The sequence below is a fragment of the Barbus barbus genome, assembly GCF_936440315.1.
Source record: "Barbus barbus genome assembly, chromosome: 10".
In the NCBI taxonomy this organism is placed as follows: Eukaryota; Metazoa; Chordata; class Actinopteri; order Cypriniformes; family Cyprinidae; genus Barbus; species Barbus barbus.
In genome coordinates, this window is record NC_136738.1 from 12,080,692 (window position 1) to 12,098,004 (window position 17,313).

General features: G+C 39.3%; 1 protein-coding gene across 1 annotated transcript in view; it reads left to right on the forward strand.

Moving 5' to 3' along the window:
• Positions 1-278: 278 nt before the first annotated feature.
• The window catches only part of LOC306876485 (uncharacterized protein), a gene marked incomplete at its 3' end in the record, with an annotated part of 56,896 nt that continues 39,861 nt past the window's right edge, over positions 279-17,313 (forward strand). The window contains exons 1-3 of the mRNA XM_079427693.1: positions 279-315; positions 13,661-13,717; positions 15,573-15,629. Coding sequence (XP_079283819.1) covers positions 283-315; positions 13,661-13,717; positions 15,573-15,629 — 147 coding nt within the window. The 5' untranslated portion in view covers positions 279-282. The remainder of the gene's footprint in view (positions 316-13,660; positions 13,718-15,572; positions 15,630-17,313) is intronic.

Sequence of the window (17,313 nt, forward strand, 5' to 3'; positions counted from 1 at the left end):
CTATTTTGATCGCTACTGTTGACAACAGTGTTTATGTCCATATTATAAACTTTTATCCCAGTACTTCTGTGATTATTTTAATGTTTGTAACGCAGAAATAACGATACAGAATACTTTTAAATATGTTTCATATTAACTCTCTGGGTCAGTGGCAGCGCGAACGCAGATTTAAAATTCGTGACGTCTCCAAATTGGTCTATAAAGGCCAATAGGAAAAACATTAGGGAGGAGCAAAGGGTTGGGGTTTTGACATCATCCTGCCACCTGGAGCTCATTAACAAAATGAAGAGAGTAAGACAACGTCGTGGTCGTAAGGTTAGTGATTTGAAACGGCCAAAAGTTTAAATTACTATAATAATAAGAGTTATTAGTATTATAGTTATGATATTGTCATGTTATAAATGCTTATTTTCGTAATGTTACTTAGCAGAAACAGCTAACTTAGTTTAGCACATCAATACCTATGTGCAACGTTATAGAAACCTATTGAGCACGTTTAAAATGATAAAAGGTATGGTGAGAGAAAATCTAGTAAATCTAGAAAAATAAAGTCTTTATTTTTCAACTTGTATACCAAACTAATCGGGTTAATGTGACATCACTGGTCTACCGCGCCCAACATTATGAAGCTGCAGGCCCGGAGGGCCAACTGCACGCTGCACTCCCAGACCTATCGTTTTTTCAGACAGTGCCACCTGCTGTTTGGAGGATTATCTAACCTGATTAGATAAGATTACCTAACCTGAATTCAATTGCTGATAGATTGCAATTTACACAATTTTTCTACTACAAAATATTATGCTATGACTGAATGCATTATTATATAAAATATTACACATACTAGGTTGTGATTTAATGCATTAAGTCTGGTTTATTTTTATTAATTGTATTTGTAAATATAAATTGTTCAGTTACTTAAACATTTTCATAGTCATTTATTATTTTCCTAATTATTAAGGATTTATCACATTCTTTAGTATTGAGTTATAGGATGAACATTAATTCTATATTTACATACAATAAATTATAGTGTTCGGAGTAATTTTCTCACACCAAACATTTTTTTCGTATTCTTTTTCATGAGGTCCTACAAGTCATCGACCTGTAAACAATGCTGAGAAAAATGGTGAAAAAATATGGTGAAAAATGAATAATGCATATATTACACATTAACATCAGAATCAGAATGAGCTTTATTGGCCAAGTATGTTTACACATGCAAGGAATTTGTTGTAGTGACAGAAGCTCCACAGTGCAACAGAAACACAGCAACTGGACAGGACACAGTTAATAAAAGAATAATATACAAATATCCAAATAGGCAATATACAAAGCAGCAAAAACACAATATAATATAGTCAATTATGTGTGTACAGGTCTGATATGTGCAAATTTAAAATGAAAAAATTAGATAAATAAAAAAGTAAGCAAGTGTGGTGAATAAATAATAGTTGTGTTCTCCACGTTTATTATTGAGTGTTCATGAGATGGATTGCCTGAGGGAAGAAACTGTTCCTGTGTCTGGTTGTTCTGGTGCTCAGAGCTCTGTAGCTTCGACCAGACGGTAACAGTTCAAAGAGAGAGTGATAAAAATAAAAATAAACAACATCAAATAAAATAAATGCTTTACATTCTCGTTGGGGAGATTTTTCATTTGTCGAGCAATTCTTCTGTCAAATTCCTCAACTTCACTAAAAGAAAAGATAAATGCTGCTGTCAGAAATGTTGTGTAACACAAAAATTGAAAACATACCTTGAGTAATAAATGGGGCCCTGGAGGAACACCTCTTCAGTCTCTTGCCAAGACAAGCCCTGCAGCTCGCAAAGGCCATGAATGATGGCCTGTACAAATAAACCATCTGGGAAAAAATACACAAGTCACACGCAAATTATTTAGACAACCCAACAGAGCTCATATTGTCAATTCTATGCAGATTACTTGATATTTTGATGAAAATAAACTCAAGGCCGCATTTTATTCCAAAGATCTTATTTGTAATTATTACAGAACTTATTTCTAATTGTTACACTGTTATTGTGTTACTGTTATTGTCTGTGGTAGCACTTGAGATTTGTAAAGTACAATAAAAAGAACGTGCAATATTATTTTTCTTACACATACTACTAATAGTATATGTAGTAGTAATATTAGTATGAAATTATAGTTAATACAGTAATATGTACAGTAGACCTACATAGTACTAAAATGTTACAAATAATCATTTTATTATATATTATACATTTTATTTTAACATTTTTTATTTTGTTAGAAAACATATTAAGTATCCCAGAATGGTACAATAACACAGAAAATAAGAGCAAGCTGTAAATATTATAAAATAATGTTATCTTTCGACAATAATTTTGATCAAATCAAATACCGACTAAGCTAGCAATAATAGGTTACACACCATGTGTTTGAAAATAACTGGGGAGAACAAAATTCACGGCTTATTTTGTAGAACTATCTAAACTATCATTAAATACTAAAATAGGCTATTCGTGTGTTGGTGTAATAAGATGTCACATTGATTTATGCTATAAAACCTGGTCATTTTCAGGAATCGCTTTAATAAAATTAATAACCTTACTCACGTGTCCGATGTTGCTACTTGCTAGCAGTTTTATAATGTTGGAAATTATTGCTGTACACACCGCTACAAAACAAATGTTCATCCAAACAGCAGGAGGCACTGTCTGACAAAAACGCAGTTGGGCCTCCGGGCCTGCAGCTTCACCCTACTCACCGCGCCGCCATATTTGTAACCATAGATATACTAGATGCCTGATTAGCGACTGTTCATATGGGCTGCTATACTTTTACTTTTACTTTTTTACTTTTAGTCATTTAGCAGACGCTTTTATCCAAAGTGACTTACAAATAAGAAAAAGTAACCGAAACTAAAAGTTAACACTCTGTAAATACTCTATACACACCCATTTAAGAAAATACAGAAATTAAATAAAATTGACAAATGCATACAACAACATTTCAATAGTAAACATAAAAAGGGAAAAAATAAATAAAATAAAAATAAAAAGCTATACTTATTAGGGGTCGACCGATATGTAGGGCTGGGCGATATGACGATATAATCGTATATCGACGATGTCTCGTAAGTATCGCGATGTCAATGTCAACAGTCAGGTAACAGACGATTATCGACATTATCAGGAAAAAAAATGACAAATGATAAACCTAGTAGGTTGCAAAAAATATTTTACACAGCCCCATAGTCACCATACAGGTCTTTTTGCATGCAAGAATGAAATAATTTAATAGGAGGGTTGGGAATCGAAAAGCTATTCCAATTTTGGAGATAAGATCAGATGCATAAGGTCAGGAATCGAATTACTTGTTATAAAATTAAATTTAGATTCTGCTTCTCGATTCCTGTATAAGCATTTTTTGTGATTTCAAAAGATTCAACTGCAAGAAGACGAAATAGAACTCACTTCTGCACTCACGCGCTGTTTTCTGTGCAGAGCACGCGCGCACACACACACACACACACACAGCTCGCACCTCTTATATACGCGAACACTGGACTGAGCTCTCTTTCTCGCATTTGTACACATTCGAATGGACAAATACTCATCACGTGACAGCCCCATACACTTAACCAATGCAGCCTGAGCCGGAAAGAGAATTGATTAGTTCTTCTATATCGAGTCTCGGGTTTGAGTCGTTCGTTCATCACGTGACAGCCCCATACGCTTAACCAATGCAGCCTGAGCCGGAAAGAGAATTGATTAGTTGTTGTATATCGAGTCTCGGGTTTGAGTCGTTCGTTCATCACGTGACAGCCCCATACGCTTAACCAATGCAGCCTGAGCCGGAAAGAGCAGTGATTAGTTCTTCTATATCGAGTCTCGGGTTTGAGTCGTTCGTTCATCACGTGACAGCCCCATACACTTAACCAATGCAGCATGAGCTGGAAAGAGAATTGATTAGTTGTTGTATATCGAGTCTCGGGTTTGAGTCGTTCGTTCATCACGTGACAGCCCCATACGCTTAACCAATGCAGCCTGAGCCGGAAAGAGCAGTGATTAGTTCTTCTATATCGAGTCTCGGGTTTGAGTCGTTCGTTCATCACGTGACAGCCCCATACGCTTAACCAATGCAGCGTGAGCCGGAAAGAGAATTGATTAGTTCATCTATATCGAGTCTCGGGTTTGAGTCGTTCGTTCATCACATGACAGCCCCATACGCTTAACCAATGCAGCCTGAGCCGGAAAGAGAATTGATTAGTTCTTCTCTCGAGTCTTCGGGTTTGAGTCTTTCGTTCCTCACGTGACAGCCCCATACACTTAACCAATGCAGCCTGAGCCGGAAAGAGAATTGATTAGTTCACCTCTCGAGTCTTCGGGTTTGAGTCTTTCGTTCCTCACGTGACAGCCCCATATGCCCCATATGTTTAAAACTGTAACTTGAATGCAATTAACCAATGCAGCCTGAGCCGGAAAGAGAATTGATTAGTTCACCTCCCGAGTCTTTGGGTTTGAGTCTTTCGTTTCTCACGTGACAGCCCCATATGCCCCATATGTTTAAAACTGTAACTTGAATGCAATTAACCAATGCAGCCTGAGCCGGAAAGAGAATTGATTAGTTCATCTCTCGAGTCTCGGGTTTGAGTCGTTCGTTCATCACGTGACAGCCCCATACACTTAACCAATGCAGCCTGAGCCGGAAAGAGAATTGATTAGTTCTTCTATATCGAGTCTCGGGTTTGAGTCGTTCGTTCATCACGTGACAGCCCCATACACTTAACCAATGCAGCCTGAGCTGGAAAGAGAATTGATTAGTTCTTCTATATCGAGTCTCGGGTTTGAGTCGTTCGTTCATCACGTGACAGCCCCATACACTTAACCAATGCAGCCTGAGCTGGAAAGAGAGTTGATTAGTTCGTCTAAATCGAGTCTCGGGTTTGAGTCGTTCGTTCATCACGTGACAGCCCCATACACTTAACCAATGCAGCCTGAGCTGGAAAGAGAATTGATTAGTTCATCTCTCGAGTCTCGGGTTTGAGTCGTTCGTTCATCACGTGACAGCCCCATACACTTAACCAATGCAGCCTGAGCTGGAAAGAGAATTGATTAGTTCATCTCTCGAGTCTCGGGTTTGAGTCGTTCGTTCATCACGTGACAGCCCCATACACTTAACCAGTGCAGCCTGAGCCGGAAAGAGAATTGATTAGTTCGTCTAAATCGAGTCTCGGGTTTGAGTCGTTCGTTCATCACGTGACAGCCCCATACACTTAACCAATGCAGCCTGAGCTGGAAAGAGAATTGATTAGTTCATCTCTCGAGTCTCGGGTTTGAGTCGTTCGTTCATCACGTGACAGCCCCATACACTTAACCAATGCAGCCTGAGCTGGAAAGAGAATTGATTAGTTCATCTCTCGAGTCTCGGGTTTGAGTCGTTCGTTCATCACGTGACAGCCCCATACACTTAACCAATGCAGCCTGAGCTGGAAAGAGAATTGATTAGTTCTTCTATATCGAGTCCATACACTTAACCAATGCAGTCTGAGCTGGAAAGAGAATTGATTAGTTCTTCTATATCGAGTCCATACACTTAACCAATGCAGCCTGAGCTGGAAAGAGAATTGATTAGTTCATCTCTCGAGTCTCGGGTTTGAGTCGTTCGTTCATCACGTGACAGCCCCATACGCTTAACCAATGCAGCCTGAGCCGGAAAGAGAATTGATTAGTTCACCTCTCGAGTCTTCGGGTTTGAGTCGTTCGTTCATCACGTGACAGCCCCATACACTTAACCAATGCAGCCTGAGCTGGAAAGAGAATTGATTAGTTCATCTCTCGAGTCTCGGGTTTGAGTCGTTCGTTCATCACGTGACAGCCCCATACACTTAACCAATGCAGCCTGAGCTGGAAAGAGAATTGATTAGTTCATCTCTCGAGTCTCGGGTTTGAGTCGTTCGTTCATCACATGACAGCCCCATACACTTAACCAATGCAGCCTGAGCTGGAAAGAGAATTGATTAGTTCATCTCTCGAGTCTCGGGTTTGAGTCGTTCGTTCATCACGTGACAGCCCCATACACTTAACCAATGCAGCCTGAGCTGGAAAGAGAATTGATTAGTTGAATGAATGAATGAATGAATGAATGAATGATGCATTTATATAGCGCTTTATTGTGTATTGCTGTACACCCAAAGCGCTTTACAATCATGTGGGGGGTCTCTCCTCAACCACCACCAGTGTGCAGCATCCACTTGGATGATACCATAGTTCTTGGATGATATAGTTCTTCTATATCGAGTCCATACACTTAACCAATGCAGTCTGAGCTGGAAAGAGAATTGATTAGTTCTTCTATATCGAGTCCATACACTTAACCAATGCAGCCTGAGCTGGAAAGAGAATTGATTAGTTCATCTCTCGAGTCTCGGGTTTGAGTCGTTCGTTCATCACGTGACAGCCCCATACGCTTAACCAATGCAGCCTGAGCCGGAAAGAGAATTGATTAGTTCACCTCTCGAGTCTTCGGGTTTGAGTCGTTCGTTCATCACGTGACAGCCCCATACACTTAACCAATGCAGCCTGAGCCGGAAAGAGAATTGATTAGTTCTTCTATATCGAGTCTCGGGTTTGAGTCGTTCGTTCATCACGTGACAGCCCCATACGCTTAACCAATGCAGCCTGAGCCGGAAAGAGAATTGATTAGTTCTTCTATATCGAGTCTCGGGTTTGAGTCGTTCGTTCATCACGTGACAGCCCCATACGCTTAACCAATGCAGCCTGAGCTGGAAAGAGAATTGATTAGTTCTTCTATATCGAGTCTCGGGTTTGAGTCGTTCGTTCATCACGTGACAGCCCCATACACTTTACCAATGCAGCCTGAGCTGGAAAGAGAATTGATTAGTTCATCTCTCGAGTCTCGGGTTTGAGTCGTTCGTTCATCACGTGACAGCCCCATACACTTAACCAATGCAGCCTGAGCTGGAAAGAGAATTGATTAGTTCACCTGCCGAGTCTTTGGGTTTGAGTCGTTCGTTCATCACGTGACAGCCCCATACACTTAACCAATGCAGCCTGAGCCGGAAAGAGAATTGATTAGTTTAGGGCTGCAACTAACGATTATTTTAATAATCGATTAATCTGTCGATTATATTTTCGATTAATCGATGAATCGGATTAAAAAACCAAAAACAAGGCATTCATTTCCAACCCTTTATTCAAAAACAGAACTAAAATATTTAGTGCACAAACACGTTGCTCCTTGAACATCCCTGAGCTGTTATAATAATAATAAAATAAAATAAAAATGGACTAACACAAAAAAACATACACATGTATGCTTTACATCTGCCAAATATATAGACTTTTTTTTTTAAATAAAGTGCCACCTGAGCTGCCAGAACAACAGGGGCGTGTCTAGAGCATTTTAAATGGGGGGGCCAGTCTGGGGCACTGCCTCAAAAGAGGGTGGCCGGGGGGAGGAGTTGGATACATGATGTTAATAAGGCCTATATTATATAGGCTATTAATTGCACAGTGTGAGATTCATTGGTATGGTCCTCACAGAACTTTGTGAGATCGCGATGAACAAAGAGTGACAGCTTTATTGGTTATGAGCGCTCTTTGCAAGCTTTCTAGGCAATCCATTTAAAATGTAGAACTTTGTTTTTTGCCCACACACATGTTGCAAAGTTTTGGGAATGACATCTGCATATTTATGCAAGATTCGCTCTCGAAGTATCAGCATATTGATAGCAATAGAAGGGACAAAATATGTGAAAATGTGCATTAAGAGAGCACCCCCACTTATTTCAGAAGCAGCCTTAGTGATTATTTCTGGAACCTGGTTGATATGCTTCTATAACTATATACAAAAACAACAAAATACAAATGTACTACATATAATAATTTAATAAATGCATATTTACAATTTAAGCACTTAACTAAAATAAGTATTAATACAATACAATACAAGTATTAATAATTAATACAATTAATAACTAGAGAAGGCTAACTATATTCAGCTTGCTTCCATTTAGTGAGAAAAGCCTAGTCTTCACTTGAATTAGAAAAAAAAGCCCTGGCCACCACGTAGACACGCACCTGCAGAACAATAAATAATTTATAAAAAATAAAGAACAATACAAATCAGAAAATTTAACAGGATTTGTTTGAATGTCAGAACTTGTTCTCTACACTACACTGCAGACGCACACACTCGCAGATGCACACACTCACAGACGCACACACTGACACACACACACACACACACACACACACACACACACACGCACACACACTTACTTTGTTCAGACACTTTGCATTGGTTAACTCACTTTTTCTGTTTATTTAGTGTGAAATGCTCCCACACCTTGGATTACTTGGGTCGCACGGATTTCTCTGCCTCCGCCATGTATCTTTCCTCTACCTCCGCTCGTTTTTTATTTTAGCCCCGCCCTGTCTCTGAGGCACCGAACTCTGCTAGCATCCGTGCGCGAGAGAGTGTGTTCACTCCGCTCCGCGCTCGTTTTTTTTTTTTTTTTTTAATCAAACATCTCCGCGTCGCGCGACACAACGAATCGATTATCAAATTCGTTGCCAACTCTTTTAGTAATCGATTTTTATCGATTTAATCGATTCGTTGTTGCAGCCCTAGATTAGTTCATCTCTCGAGTCTTCGGGTTTGAGTCGTTCGTTCATCACGTGACAGCTCCATACACTTAACCAATGCAGCCTGAGCTGGAAAGAGAATTGATTAGTTCATCTCTCGAGTCTTCGGGTTTGAGTCGTTCGCTCATCACGTGACAGCCCCATATGCTTAAAACTGTAACTTGAATGCAATGTAAGTCTCTTTGGATAAAAGCGTCTGTTAAATATGTAAATGTAACCAATGCAGCCTGAGCCGGAAAGAGAATTGATTAGTTCACCTCCTGAGTCTTTGGGTTTGAGTCGTTCGTTCATCACGTGACAGCCCCATATGCACCATATGTTTAAAACTGTAACTTGAATGCAATGTAAGTCTCTTTGGATAAAAGCGTCTGCTAAATGCGTAAATGTAAATGTAACTAATGCAGCCTGAGCCGGAAAGAGAATTGATTAGTTCACCTCCCGAGTTTTCGGGTTTGAGTCGTTCGTTCTTTTGTCACGTGACGTGACAGTTTTGGACAGAGAAATTAGTTAATTTACAACCTTCCTTACAAACGGGTGCAGAGTCATTATTATTAGTATTATTAGTATTATTATTTACTCTTACAGTTATGTGATGCTTTTCTGGTCTCAAATTATTGCTTTTAATTTCTGTCACATGGTTCTTTTCCATAACACCATGTGGTAATAAAGATAATAACGAGTTGCTTATGCTTTATTTTTATTTTATTAATCTTCATAAGTCTAATCTTCATAAAATACAATACCTTGTTCTATTTATGTCTTTTGAGTTAACCCTTTAGATTGGACTATAGTGTTACTTACTATACTTTTGTAACATATGACACTTTAGACATTAACACTCGGTACACACTCCTGAATTGTTTTTTTATTGTTTATTTTTGTGCCAAAAAAAGCTTTCTAGCTAAGAGAACAACTAATCCAGAATGAATTTAAACAATAATAATAAAAGTAAATATATATATATATATATATATATATATATGCTGCTGGTGTACTAGATGTGGTAGATGTGGTCAGCGTGCCAGCCAAAGCCGTCGAAGGTCTAGCTGAAGAAGTGCTGGTGGTAGAAACAGCTCCAGCTGCTGCAGGGTTATCATCTTCAGTCTCTGTTCTAAATTGTGCTAACAGCACAGTAGGATGTGAGGATTTAAGGTGCCTCCTCAAATTAGAAGTGCTTCCTCCTTTAGTTGAAAAACTTTTTTTGCATATGTTGCATTTTGCTTCAGTGGCTGAAGTTGCCCCAAACATCACTCCTTTTTCTATTGCTCATTCTCCTGAGATGTTAACATCTGTCTGAGGCTCTTCTCTGCCCCTCACCTAGTGCAAAACAAAGGGGGATTGGTGTGGACTGGTCACTGTTCCCTTGGTGACAGTCTTGAATGACAGTTGTCCTTCAGCTGAACTTTGTGTGACCCAAGCAGACTATGTTTCTAAGTAAATCACTTTAACTCTCCAGTTTTATGTCAGTTTGGGTTACAACCATTGAAGCTGACATTATCATAACCTTAATATTTTTAACTAACAATCATTCAAATTCAAAATTTTATTTGCTTTCACTTTGTCATTGTGTACTTTTTGACCAATCTTCTTATACAAATATTAGTTTAGTATTATTAATATAAGTTTCTCTAGGAAAAATAATTATACCAGCTAAAGTCAAAATTGGAGCAAAAATGAACAAACTATAAGTGCTTTGTAATTTTAGGCTTGGATATTTTTTATTATATAGCCTAATCCTAGTGTTTGACAGTGAAAGGACAAGTCAATCAATATTTTATTTATAACAGGCTTTTATTTATTTATAAAATAACACAGATCCTCCAGAAACAGTAACAAAAACATAGTGACATAGTAACCTAGAAATGAAGTTAGAGACATCTACCCAAAATAATCTTGAGTATATACAAGAAAAGATGAGTTACAGATTCTTTAACAACACCACAAACATCACAGGAGTTTTCCATATCCAGTTTGAACCGTTCAAATAATTATTTAACAGGGTAAATTCTGTGTAATATTTAAAAAGATACCTCTTTTACTTTATTACTGATGAAAAACTTATTTGTTATTGACCATACTTTCTTCCACTCAATGTTTTCATATTTAGATGACCAAAAGACTGTTGAGCAAGGCACAAAATGCTTCTTTAACACATTTCTAATATATCTATTACTGCATTTACAGGGCTCCAAACTGCGACTAAAATGGTCGCATTTGCGACCAAAAATATTAATTTGCGAGTGAAGTTTTTGCTGAGGTCGCCACTGGCGACTATATATAATTTGCATGAAAGGACTTTTTTCCCGATTGTTTTGCGCTCACATCTTTTGTTATGTTCACGTATTAAACTTACATAAGACGATGCGCATCAAAGTTTTACTGGAAAAGAGTTTCAAACAGTCCTCGTCTCTGCCGCACACAGTCTGCTGAACGCAGTGAGAGAGACCTGAAAGGTGGTAATATAAACACCAGTACCCCGCGTCCACACGGTCCATGTATGCGTCCGGATCGCGCGAGCGGAGAGTATAGCACTTAATGCTCAGGCGCGATCTCTTTAGCCAATGGCGCCACCAGGGGGTGGCCTGGCCGACTCCTGGCCACCACACTGGCCACCCCACTGGCCAGTATAAATTTTAGTAGCATCAGTTATGCATTTCATCCCTAATGCACAGTCAGGCAGGCATGAAAACGCGCGTTCTTAGCGCGCGCTTTGTGATTATGGCGAACGCGCGTCGGAAACGCACGGTTTTGTGTATCAAAACGCGCGTCTTCGACGTGTGATTTCCTATGAAACGCACGTTCTTGACGCGCGCTTTGGAGTCACCAAAAACGCGCGTTTTTGACGTGCGTTTATCATAACAGGAAATGGGCGTCGAATGCGTGCGTTTGGAGTCGGACAAAACGCACGTTCTGAACGTGTTACAGGTAAACCACACAGGCAGAGCAAACGGCCGTTTCTCAATATGCGTACTTGTCTGTACTTGTGTTCTTGTGGACTTGTGAAACGTCATCAGTCGCTGCCCAAGTACTGTTCCAATTCAAAGTTCACATTTAGCCAAGTCCAGTTCAAATCCCCGGATGTGTTCTTGATCCGCCCCTTTTACCGAGGATGCATCGAGAGGTGACTTGTGCGGACTTGATACGGGCCATAACCCAGAATTCAGTTCGTCCTCCCGTCCTCGAGAGTTCGTTCTTCCGAGTCGAACTTGGCAAGTCCAAACTCGAAAGGACGGAAGTCCAGACTCTGCGAACTTAACGTCTTTTGAAGTATCCACACAGGCGAAAACAACGTGCTCTTTCTGTAGTGTTCTCAAAATGGCACGCGTCAAAAGCGTGTGCTGACTTCATTGCCCGCTATATCCTCCTGAGACCCCCCCAAAAAACCTTTTTTTCATGTCATTACATTGTTTAGAGCATTAGAAAAAAATAGAAAATTAAAATTTTTGAAAAAATATATTTTATTCATATTTTTTTCCTAAAAAATAAAATGGCATGAATAGACATCAAAAAGGCAAAAACAATGGGATTTTTTTTTTTTAAATCACCAATACATTTTTAGGGTTTATAGTTTTGGTGTGCCACCCCAAGATTTTAAGTGGCCCCATCTGGCCACCCCAATGAAAAATTTCTGGAGGCGCCACTGTCTTTAGCACCTCAGTTAAAGCAGCAAGTGAACCCATTAATATATATTTCGATTTACTACTATAGTATTAAATGAACATGATCAAAAGGTAGGCAATAAGAAAGCCTATAGTACAACTTACTGAAGTGTTTCAAACTGAGGAAATGTATAACGCTTGTAAACATTGCATTGTAATACATTTACCTCAGAATAACCACTCAGTGTCCATAAACTCATCAGTCAGCTAGAAAAATAACTATAAAGAGGAGCGTTTTGCTATATTTATGCGCTGTTGCATATTAATATTTTTACTTATTCTGTTGTACATGATTCAACTCCTCCTATAAAATTGCATTTTACTAATGAAGAAAAACAGACTGAATGTGTGAAAGACGTGACACCATTTATAGGATGCACTGCTCTCAGTTGCCAAGTGATGCTTATGGTCCATGATATTGGTACAGACTCTGTGTAACGAACAATTCTTTGTGACTGTATATTTCAAGTTGTAAAAGACATTTAATTCACACTTTAAGTGAACCTTAGTCCCCCGGTCGACCTGATCATCTACAAGATGGATTAAAATGCTGATAAAGCCTAGAAAAGATAAGACATAAACGCATGACAAAATGATTGAAATGTTAAAATAGGGGAGAAAAATAAAATGATAATAATAAAATAAACCACTTTTATTCTGTGGCACCTAAAAAAATAATTTGGCGCCTAAGTTTTTCTTTTATAGGAGCCAATGGCTCCTTACTTGATTTTTTTGTCTGGAGCCCTGCATTTATCTTCAACAATATCAATATCACCAATACATATTATATCACAATTCAATGGCTGTTGGTCAGCATTAATGTAATGTGCAGAATTGGGTATATTAAAACAAATAACTAAAAATATAATAAATTACCGAACTACATAATACTATTATTGTTAGAAATTGCAACAATATAAAAATATAATACATTTATACATTTAGAATTTTAATTAAACAATAAATAAACAATAATATCCTGGCCAGAAGAGAACTGGCACCCTACTGAGCCTGGTTTCTCCCAAGGTTTTTTTTTCTCCATTCTGTCACAGAGGGACTATTTAAACTAAACTGAGCTAGACAATGACATCACTGAGTTCAATAATGAAATGCCTTTAACTGAAAATTGAGTGTTTAATCTTAATATTATACATTACTGACACTCTCCTCCAATTTGATACTGTTAAGTGCTTTGACACACTCTGTATTGTTAAAAGTGCTATATAAATAAAGGTGACTTGACTTGAAAAAGGGAGCACTTTTTTAATAGGAAGTGCTGATAGCTGCAGATATCCTGTGTTGTGTTTTCTGATTTGATGTTGTGTTTTCTGATTTTTGAATTTCATCAGGATTCCTGCACTCAGCAAGCTTCGGGGGAGAAGGAGGGCCATGAATCATCATCTGAGGTATTTCACATGTACAGTTTGTATCTTTGAACAAATCCATTACAGCAGTGGACAAATGCCCACTTTGTTGCAAACTCCAATGGCTCCTATTCTAATACCCCTATGCTCCTCTCTGGAAAACATTTATAACTGACATAAACATACAGGTCCTTCTCAAAAAATTAGCATATTGTGATAAAGTTCATTATTTTCTGTAATGTACTGATAAACATTAGACTTTCATATATTTTAGATTCATTACAACACAACTGAAGTAGTTCAAGCCTTTTATTGTTTTAATATTGATGATTTTGGCATACAGCTCATGAAAACCCAAAATTCCTCTCTCAAAAAATTAGCATATTTCATCCGACCAATAAAAGAAGTGTTTTTAATACAAAAAACGTCAACCTTCAAATAATTATGTTCAGTTATGCACTCAATACTTGGTCGGGAATCCTTTTGCAGAAATGACTGCTTCAATGCGGCGTGGCATGGAGGCAATCAGCCTGTGGCACTGCTGAGGTGTTATGGAGGCCCAGGATGCTTCGATAGCGGCCTTAAGCTCATCCAGAGTGTTGGGTCTTGCGTCTCTCAACTTTCTCTTCACAATATCCCACAGATTCTCTTTGGGGTTCAGGTCAGGAGAGTTGGCAGGCCAATTGAGCACAGTAATACCATGGTCAGTAAACCATTTACCAGTGGTTTTGGCACTGTGAGCAGGTGCCAGGTCGTGCTGAAAAATGAAATCTTCATCTCCATAAAGCTTTTCAGCAGATGGAAGCATGAAGTGCTCCATAATCTCCTGATAGCTAGCTGCATTGACCCTGCCCTTGATAAAACACAGTGGACCAACACCAGCATCACTGACTGTGGGTACTTGACACTGGACTTCAGGCATTTTGGCATTTCCCTCTCCCCAGTCTTCCTCCAGGCTCTGGCACCTTGATTTCCGAATGACGTGCAAAATTTGCTTTCATCCGAATAAAGTACTTTGGACCACTGAGCAACAGTCCAGTGCTGCTTCTCTGTAGCCCAGGTCAGGCGCTTCTGCCGCTGTTTCTGGTTCAAAAGTGGCTTGACCTGGGGAATGCGGCACCTGTAGCCCATTTCCTGCACACGCCTGTACACGGTGGCTCTGGATGTTTCTACTCCAGACTCAGTCCACTGCTTCCGCAGGTCCCCCAAGGTCTGGAATCGGTCCTTCTCCACAATCTTCCTCAGGGTCCGGTCACCTCTTCTCGTTGTGCTGCGTTTTCTGCCACACTTTTTCCTTCCCACAGACTTCCCACTGAGGTGCCTTGATACAGCACTCTGGGAACAGCCTATTCGTTCAGAAATGTCTTTCTGTGTCTTACCCTCTTGCTTGAGGGTGTCAATGATGGCCTTCTGGACAGCAGTCAGGTCGGCAGTCTTACCCATGATTGCGGTTTTGAGTAATGAACCAGGCTGGGAGTTTTTAAAAGCCTCAGGAATCTTTTGCAGGTGTTTAGAGTTAATTAGTTGATTCAGATGATTAGGTTAATAGCTCGTTTAGAGAACCTTTTCATGATATGCTAATTTTTTGAGATAGGAATTTGGGGTTTTCATGAGCTGTATGCCAAAATCATCAATATTAAAACAATAAAAGGCTTGAACTACTTCAGTTGTGTTGTAATGAATCTAAAATATATGAAAGTCTAATGTTTATCAGTATATTACAGAAAATAATGAACTTTATCACAATATGCTAATTTTTTGAGAAGGACCTGTAAATAAAGGTGACTTGACTTGAAAAAGGGAGCACTTTTTTAATAGGAAGTGCTGATAGCTGCAGATATCCTGTGTTGTGTTTTCTGATTTGATGTTGTGTTTTCTGATTTTTGAATTTCATCAGGATTCCTGCACTCAGCAAGCTTCGGGGGAGAAGGAGGGCCATGAATCATCATCTGAGGTATTTCACATGTACAGTTTGTATCTTTGAACAAATCCATTACAGCAGTGGACAAATGCCCACTTTGTTGCAAACTCCAATGGCTCCTATTCTAATACCCCTATGCTCCTCTCTGGAAAACATTTATAACTGACATAAACATACAGGTCCTTCTCAAAAAATTAGCATATTGTGATAAAGTTCATTATTTTCTGTAATGTACTGATAAACATTAGACTTTCATATATTTTAGATTCATTACAACACAACTGAAGTAGTTCAAGCCTTTTATTGTTTTAATATTGATGATTTTGGCATACAGCTCATGAAAACCCAAAATTCCTCTCTCAAAAAATTAGCATATTTCATCCGACCAATAAAAGAAAAGTGTTTTTAATACAAAAAACGTCAACCTTCAAATAATTATGTTCAGTTATGCACTCAATACTTGGTCGGGAATCCTTTTGCAGAAATGACTGCTTCAATGCGGCGTGGCATGGAGGCAATCAGCCTGTGGCACTGCTGAGGTGTTATGGAGGCCCAGGATGCTTCGATAGCGGCCTTAAGCTCATCCAGAGTGTTGGGTCTTGCGTCTCTCAACTTTCTCTTCACAATATCCCACAGATTCTCTATGGGGTTCAGGTCAGGAGAGCACAGTAATACCATGGTCAGTAAACCATTTACCAGTGGTTTTGGCACTGTGAGCAGGTGCCAGGTCGTGCTGAAAAATGAAATCTTCATCTCCATAAAGCTTTTCAGCAGATGGAAGCATGAAGTGCTTCAAAATCTCCTGATAGCTAGCTGCATTGACCCTGCCCTTGATAAAACACAGTGGACCAACACCAGCATCACTGACTGTGGGTACTTGACACTGGACTTCAGGCATTTTGGCATTTCCCTCTCCCCAGTCTTCCTCCAGACTCTGGCACCTTGATTTCCGAATGACATGCAAAATTTGCGTTCATCCGAAAAAAGTACTTTGGACCACTGAGCAACAGTCCAGTGCTGCTTCTCTGTAGCCCAGGTCAGGCGCTTCTGCCGCTGTTTCTGGTTCAAAAGTGGCTTGACCTGGGGAATGCGGCACCTGTAGCCCATTTCCTGCACACGCCTGTACACGGTGGCTCTGGATGTTTCTACTCCAGACTCAGTCCACTGCTTCCGCAGGTCCCCCAAGGTCTGGAATCGGTCCTTCTCCACAATCTTCCTCAGGGTCCGGTCACCTCTTCTCGTTGTGCTGCGTTTTCTGCCACACTTTTTCCTTCCCACAGACTTCCCACTGAGGTGCCTTGATACAGCACTCTGGGAACAGCCTATTCGTTCAGAAATGTCTTTCTGTGTCTTACCCTCTTGCTTGAGGGTGTCAATGATGGCCTTCTGGACAGCAGTCAGGTCGGCAGTCTTACCCATGATTGCGGTTTTGAGTAATGAACCAGGCTGGGAGTTTTTAAAAGCCTCAGGAATCTTTTGCAGGTGTTTAGAGTTAATTAGTTGATTCAGATGATTAGGTTAATAGCTCGTTTAGAGAACCTTTTCATGATATGCTAATTTTTTGAGAGAGGAATTTTGGGTTTTCATGAGCTGTATGCCAAAATCATCAATATTAAAACAATAAAAGGCTTGAACTACTTCAGTTGTGTTGTAATGAATCTAAAATATATGAAAGTCTAATGTTTATCAGTACATTACAGAAAATAATGAACTTTAT